The sequence below is a fragment of the Hemicordylus capensis genome, chromosome 3, assembly GCF_027244095.1.
Source record: "Hemicordylus capensis ecotype Gifberg chromosome 3, rHemCap1.1.pri, whole genome shotgun sequence".
Taxonomy (NCBI): domain Eukaryota; kingdom Metazoa; phylum Chordata; class Lepidosauria; order Squamata; family Cordylidae; genus Hemicordylus; species Hemicordylus capensis.
In genome coordinates this window covers 245,820,074-245,828,005 of record NC_069659.1, presented here as the reverse complement: position 1 = coordinate 245,828,005, position 7,932 = coordinate 245,820,074, and the positions used below count along the sequence as shown (strand labels likewise).

Below are 7,932 nucleotides of genomic sequence, written 5' to 3'. Positions count from 1 at the left end.
GACCAGCTCTCTGGAGAATGGTACCTCAGTCTTAACCATTTTTACCTGGACATTAATGATTTCGCTTGCACGGAGTCCAAGTAAATGAGCTCAGGAGTGCAATTTATATGGTTTAAAAAGTAGGAATCAGTCCTGAAGCCATATGCATGCATGTTGCTGCAAGCTGTTTCCCACAAGGAGTATCTTGGAACTGACTTCCATTGGGACTGAGGATGGTTTTGCTAGTGCTCATATTGTCAAATTTGTTGATTCATTCATTAAACAAAAAAATTAATTCTATATATAGTCTTCATCCTCCATCAGTAGATGATACACTAATCACTGTGTGAATGTGCCTGTATTTAAGCTGACCTCATTGCCCTAAAAACAGTAACACAGACTCAACCACGAGTATGCCAGATTTTAAATCAGTCCCCAAACAGGCAAATTACCAGCCCACAGGGCTTGGGGTGGACTGAGACGAGAGAAGTCGCCAGGGGGGCTGGGTGGGACAGGAGTGTCACACACTACACCGGGGGCTTGTTTTCTATCCCCCCATATCCCACTTTCACAGCCCCCACTTATCCTCTGCTTGTATCTTTGTAAATAAAGCAACCATCACAAAGACACCAAAATGCTCTAGTGCTCTCTCCAAAGAAAACTAATTGCAGTAGTGATGCCTCTGGAACTTCTCACCACTCAGGAAAGTGAGGAGCCATTTCAAAACAGGCACAGGGTGTCTCTTGGGTGTGTGTGTGTGCGTGCGTGCAGGGGGGAAGTGTTCACTTTGTACAATCAAGCAATATGAATCAGTCATGTGTAGCGGAGAGGATCTGAGTTAAAATCTCCATTAAGCCATGAAACTCACTAGGTGACCTTTGGTCACTCATTCCAGACCTATTCAGTTGCTATGCAATCTGAGGATGCTGTATCACGCATCCCCAAGAGCACGTGCACAAGCCCCACCTGTTCGCTGACATGCTCTGAAACCTCACCTCCTGCTCTCCAGAGTTGCATTTGTCTGCAGAGACAAAACACTGTACTTGTGTGGATAGATTCTTCCCCTGATCGGAGTGCAAGGATGCCTTAGCATTTCACATCATGTTATGTTCAAAACTCATACAATCTGTGTACAGGGTACACAGTACAAATCTGTGCACAGGTAGTTACTCATGTGTGATGCTGAACACAGACACAGCAGTACACTTCCTATCTGTACCATGCATTTGAGGGATCTGTACCCAGGGGCACTTTTAAAATGAACACAGGGACAGTCATGTGTCTGTATACAAATATGTGCATGTGTACAGACTAGGGTTGCCATGTCCTCCAGAATTTAGGGTAACCCCCGGATTTTGGCTTCTCCACCCGGCTGCTAAATTCTACCCAGATTTACACGGATTTCAAATGCGCTGCCCAGATTGCCCGGATTTTACTCCAGATCCGATCACATGGGAGGGCAGAGAAGATGGGGAAAGCATACAAATCAGTCAAATAAATAAATAAATAAATAAGCAAATTAGTTGTCACATCATTTGCATAATGTGCAAATTAGGCAACCCAGATTTGGCAAGCTTGAATGTGGCAACCCTATACAAATACTGCAACCCCAGCCTTGGGGGTGGTGAGGTTTCAGTGCATGCACAAGGCTTGCAGGGGTGCTCTTATGTCCAGATTCCCTAATAATAACTGAACTGGGCTTTGCTCTTAGCCTAAACTACCTTCCAAGGTTGTTGTGACGAGAGAGGTAGGGGGTCCATGTATGGCACCCTGAGCTCCTTAAAGGGAGAGTGAGATAAACATGTCATAAACCAGGGAGCCAGCGTGGTGTAGTGGTTAGAGTGCTGGACTAGGACCAGGGAGACCCGAGTTCAAATCCCCATTCAGCCATGAAACTAGCTAGCTGGGTGACTCTGGGCTAGTCACTTCTCTCTCAGCCTAGCCTACTTCACAGGGTTGTTGTGAAAGAGAAACTTAAGTATGTAGTACACCGCTCTGGGCTCCTTGGGAGGAAGAGCGGGATATAAATGTAATAATAATAATAAAATAATAATAAGCAAATAAATAATCGAGTCCGTGGGTTCAGAGAGGCTCCTGCCGGCGAGGCAATGACAACATACCAATGTCTCCGAAGGGCACCACAATCTGTGCCCTTCTTCCTGAGTCACAGGGTTGCCTGGAGCAGTATTTCTAGCTCCTCTGAAGGCAGCGACCCGGGGATTGCGCAGCCTCATTTAAGTAGGTTAAGAACGCAAAGTTATAATGGAACCCGTATTTGGAGAGCGACGAGTGCTAACGATACTTCGTGCACTATTTCCATTAGGAGCCCCTATTTATAAAAAACCATATTTAACTCCTGGCTCGCCTGCAGAGGCTGACCTCGAGAAGAGCTGAAGCCTGCTCGCTTGAAGCTCGGCCAACGGAGCAGCACGCTTCGCCCCAGACTCCACAGGCAGAGCAGCCCCTGCCAACGGAGTTATCACGTTTCCCAAGCGAGGGACAGGCCGGCGCTGATTGCTTGGCAGGCGGCTGGCTCGCGCGGGGATTGGTTGATCCGGCGCGTTCACGTGAAGAAGGCAGCGCCGCGTTTGATAAGCAGCCGGAGTCGGCTGGTGGGGGCGTTAGTCTGCATGCGAGGAGTTAGGGAGACTCAGTCACAAAATCAAAATAAAGCGTCGTGCGGAGTGATTTCTCGACTAAGCCAACTAGAAGCCTCGATTGCCTTATATGTGTTCACAAGTTTCCCTGCGTCTTTATGTTCCTCTCCTCGGGTTTAGTTCTATTTAACGCAATCGCACCAGGTAAGCCTAATGAGGGAAAATAAAAGAAATTAATGTTGCGTGGGTAGAGAGGCGTGTGTGCAGGTCAAAGCCACTGTCTGCTACCAATGGGGCTACTTCAATAAGGCTGCAGTCCTGTGCACACGCTTGCTTCGGAGCTGAACTCTGTGGCGCTTACCTCTGAGCAAGTATGCATAGGATCGGGACTCCATATGCTAAGTAATAGGAACTTGTATAGTGGCTGCAGCGCCACCACCGCTAATGCGGTATTTTACTGGTATTCAGGGCTAGCTATTGCATGGGATTGTATTCTGACTAAGCATTTTGGGCAAGATTGCATTTTTAGGCAGCCACACTCAAATTCTGTCTCGCTTCTATTTAAAAAGGCGTTGACAGACTTCTAATGCTTTTATTAGTAGCTCTAAAACAGTGGTTGTGTTTAACTTGTTCGCACCAGCTTCCTGCGTTTGGGTTAATCTGTTGTTGTGCTTAGCATAATTACTATAAGTAAGGCTTACCTTTTGCGTCTTTCTTTTGAAAGCACATCGTTTCAGGAAAGGTAAATGTGGCTGTTCTTAATCTTGCAAAGTTAGAGGGCAGTGATAAGAGCGGGGTGGAGGAGAGGAATTTGTATGTCTGCTAATTATTATTCTTCCTCCTTGTAAGCTTGTCAAAATTGGCATCTGCTGTATTCCTTCCTAGCAGTGTCCCTGTAGCTAAAACCAGAAATGCCTGTGTGGCTTTCTCTGCCTCTGAAAATCCATTTATTGGCTATACTTAGAAACTCATTTTGCAGGGTTCTAGAAATATCTAAACTCACTGAATCTGTTATACAGTTGATCTGCGCAGGCTCTGGCTGAAACTGTGTCTCTCTACTGGTGAAAAAGCTATCGTCATAAAGTATTTCCCTCTAAAACAAGCCAGCTATTGTAGCCTGAAGTGGTGACCACCACAGGGGCTCTGTGGTCATCAGTCGGGCAGTCTTTACCTTTTATTTCTTTAAGACTTTCACAGGAAACCATAATTGGCAACAATGGGGTTTCTTGGAGGATAGTTACGGCTGGCTTCCTGTGTATAACATAAACAGAAATTCACAGGATAAGTTTAATTCTGTACAATATATCTGAAAATGGATGAATGCCAGTACTTTTAACAACTGTGTCTTCTTGAACTGCTGTAGCATGGATTTATAGTACTTCAAATTGGCTTGCAGAACCTGTCAAACATGATCAGTGCTGTGCAAAAGTAATCTGTGTGGGCCGATGGGAGATGTCAAAAAGGGGAAACAAAAGTAGAGATCTTCCATGTTGCTCATGAATATTGTCAAATGCCACTCAATCGATAGGATATAATAAGCATATAGCTCATGTTTGTGTATCCACCTTCCAAATGTGGATATGGATAACAAAACACTTTGTCTAAGCTTGATGTGAGAGGTGTTTTTTTTATTATTTGCAAAGGAAACGTTTAATCAAATCTTAGCTAATTAAAATGCAATGTGGAGTTCATTCAAGTGTTCTGAATTGTGCATTCTTCTACTGGTTGTCAGTCACAGTTCTGGCTAGTTTTGCTTGCAACTGAATTATTTAAAGCCTTCCAGCCAAGGAACTCTAAATTATGAAGGAGAGTGAGTGCATTTGGAGGGCCTTTGCAAAAGCTCTCCTCCAGTACAAAACTGATATTATAGGAAACCTGACTTTGTGTTTACATTTCAGAATGATACAAGTCTTGGACCCAAGGCCTCTATCCAGTTCCATCATGCCTGTAGATGTGGCCATGAGAATATGCCTTGCTCGTTCACCACCTGTGAAGAGTTTTCTCACCCCACTCAATGAATATCAAAGAAGAAACTTTGTGGATCGATTTAAGCCTCTCAGACCATGCCTCAATGTGAAACGCGAAACTGAATCTCAAAACAGTGACTGGAAGTGCTCTGCCAGCCGAGCCAAGAAGAGAGTCGTCTTTGCAGACTCGAAAGGCCTCTCTTTGACAGCCATTCATGTCTTCTCTGAATTCCAGGAGAATCCAGCATGGGATCTGCAGTTTGACTTGTTGGACCTCGAAGACATAACAACTGGCCTAAAACTGCATGAGGAAAAGAACTTGATTCTTGGTTTCACTCCACCTTCAGCTGACTACTTAGACTTCCGGAACCACTTGCAGAAAAACTTTGTCTGCTTGGAAAACTGCACCCTCCAAGAACGGGCTGTGTCAGGAACTGTAAAAGTGAAAAACATGAGTTTTGAGAAGAAGGTACGAGTTCGGATCACCTATGACTCGTGGAAAACCAATTCAGATGTTGACTGCATCTACATGAATAATGTGTATGGAGACTCTGACAATGATACCTTCTCCTTTGCCATTGACTTTCCTCCAGCCATTCCTACTGAAGAAAAGATTGAGTTTTGTATATTTTACCAAAGTGGTGAGCAGATCTTCTGGGACAATAATGATGGGCAGAATTACAAGATTGTCCATGCAGAATGGAAGTCAGATGGGGTTCAAGCACCAGCATCACCCAGGAAAGAGTACCAAGTTCTCAAATCTTCAAGAAAAGCACCTGAAATGGGCTGTGAGCAGCTTGGCAGTCCTCGGATATCTAGTGGCGTGTTTCCCGAATGGCAAAGTTGGGGCAGGATTGAAAGCTCCTCTCCATATTGGTGAATGAAATAAACTATAGAGGCATCTGTGGTTAGCAGTTGAACATTGCTGATCACCTTCTCAATATGTAGGACAAACAAACCTGGAAGGGTTTGCTGACTTAAACAAACAAAACCCAAACCCACATCTGCTAACCATACGTTAAAAAATGAAACCTACCAGCTATAAACTGAAAGACAAAACATATATGCAATGAGACTGTTGCCCAATGTAGATATGGCATGTGTGGCCAATGATGATACATGGCATTGTTTCTTTTGTTCATCTGCCTTAACTGGGTTGGGATGGAGACAGAGAGACTTCTTAGGAAGAAATTCTATGTGTGGTGGCTTTTTTGGAAGCTGTGTTTGTGTGGGGGATGTTGAGAAGAGAACCTCAAAGCTGTGCCTGCTATAAGTATATACTGGGGACAAAGAGAGGCTGGACTGCCAAATTTGAGGCTAGACAAAGTGATAGACAATTAAGTGTTTAGGACTGTGGTACCCAATTATCTCTTTCAGCAGGAACAAAGCAAGGAGAGGGAGAAAGGGGGGAAGAGTTATAAAGCACTGTATTATAGGGAAAAGTAAAGTTGGGAGAAATCTGCCCTTTAAAATCCCATGAGAAGTTCTTCAGGGATTTGTGAAGAGCAATAAGAAAACAAATACTTAATTTCCAGAAAATGGAGGGATTAAAATAAGGTCGCAACCTTTGTATCCCAAAGGAGACGTTGTGCCTTTAAGAGCTGCATTGCAGGTAAAACCTGAACAGGTGCAGTTCCCTCCATCACTGAGTTGCTGCATTGGGGAAAGCTGCACATGTTGAAGTTCTGCCTATCAAACAGGCTCAGGTGTGTATATAAGTGTGTGTCTGAAGAAAGCAAGAGGAAAGAGGCAACCAGAGAGAGAGTGAGGGGGGGTGGGGAGCTGAGAACTATGTATATGTGTATAAATAGGCCCCTGCATAGTTGTGTGTTTGGTTTCAGGAATCTGTCTTGCAACTTGCTGTACAATAGGCTGATTCTGCTTTCATGAAACACTTGTGCAACCACACTTCACTGGTAGATTTCTATCCCATGTACACAAAGACTAACCATTACACAAAATCCTGTCAGCGTCCCAAGATTACACTTAATTTTTGTGTCAAGAGAGGGACTGAGTGACTCTTGTGAAATGCCTTAATTTGTTGATGTTGGTCTACTGATCTTGCCTTGTAAAAGTGTCTCTATTCTATCTACCTTGTTGCAGAATCTAGTAATATTTTCCCTCTAACAATAGCTCTTCACAACAGTGAAATAAACCTAAGCAATAAAAGTCCTTCATATTGAAGGGGTGGTATGTAGCTGCACTTCTCAAGCTAATCAGTTAAAAATGACAAGAGTATGCATCTTGCACATAATATTTTTATTCACTTTCTCATACCTCATTTTTCTTCTGTAGCATTTACAGATGCAGAAAGCTTTGTGTGCGTTTGTCACTTTATAACTGTAGTGTTAATCTTCTCCAGGTGTATCTCATTTTGTAAATAAGTGTGACTAATTGACACTGACTGTATAGGACAAAGCCAATCAAGAAGCGAATGCACACAAACCCGTGTTCATTTGTCTGTTTTGTAGTGGTCGTGATGTCTATGGAACATGCAAATGACAACATTTTAATGTTTGTCACACCAAAACTGAGATGGGATTTGCCTTGTAAAAAGGGGGAAAGCCTCTTCCACTTTTTCTACTGTATTGCACAACTGTGTAAGCAATTCACTTTAAAAATAAATGTGTGTTTTGATAACTCTTTGATTTCCTTTCTTGAGAATAAGGGGTGAGAGCTGGGCTGGAATTCATGGATTGTTCACTTGTTGCAGTATCGGGTGACACAGAGGAGGCATCTCTTCCCATCTTCTGCTGGCCATATCTAATGCCTTCCTTCTCTTCTTTCTGGACTCCTGTCATCTGCTCATGTCTGTCTGTGCTGTCCAGGAGGAAATAGTTAAAAGCTGCTCAGCAACTGACTTGACTTTGCAGTATAGTCACTGGTCAGTCTAGCTTGGTAGCTAGTAGGGGTCAGCAGCGAGGTGGCCAAATTTGCAGATGATACCAAACTCTTTCTGGTAGAGAAATCCAAAATGGATTGTGAGGAGCTCCAAAAGGATCTCTTCAAACTGGGGGAGTGGGTGACAAAATGGCAAATGTGGTTCAATGTTGGCAAGTGTAAAGTGATGCACATTGGGACAAAAAACTCCAACTTCAAGTATAGCTGATGGGATCTGAGCTGTCAGTGACTGACCAGGAGAGGTATCTTGGGATCAGGGTGGACACCTTGTTGAAAGTGTTGACTCAATGTGTGGCAGCTGGGAAAAAGGCCAGTTCCATGCTAGGGATCATCAGGAAGGGGATTAAAAATAAAACGGCTAATATTATAAGGCCCTTATACAAAATGATGGTGTGACCACACCTGGAGTACTGCGTACAATTCTGGTCACCACATCTCAAAAAGGACATTGCAGAACTGGAAAAGGTGCAGAAGAGGGCAACCAAGAT

General features: G+C 43.7%; 1 protein-coding gene across 2 annotated transcripts; it reads left to right on the top strand.

The window, feature by feature from the left end:
- Positions 1–2,549: 2,549 nt before the first annotated feature.
- Positions 2,550–7,183, top strand: PPP1R3C (protein phosphatase 1 regulatory subunit 3C). 2 transcript variants are annotated; one of them, XM_053312329.1, is made up of 2 exons: positions 2,550–2,780; positions 4,475–7,183. In XM_053312329.1, the coding sequence occupies exon 2, from the start codon at positions 4,476–4,478 to the stop codon at positions 5,421–5,423; it is 948 nt and encodes a 315-aa protein (XP_053168304.1). In that variant the 5' UTR covers positions 2,550–2,780; position 4,475; the 3' UTR covers positions 5,424–7,183. The 2 variants fall into 2 exon arrangements, with proteins under 2 accessions (XP_053168304.1, XP_053168305.1); XM_053312330.1 differs by lacking the exon at positions 2,550–2,780 and adding an exon at positions 2,816–2,947.
- Positions 7,184–7,932: the final 749 nt, after the last annotated feature.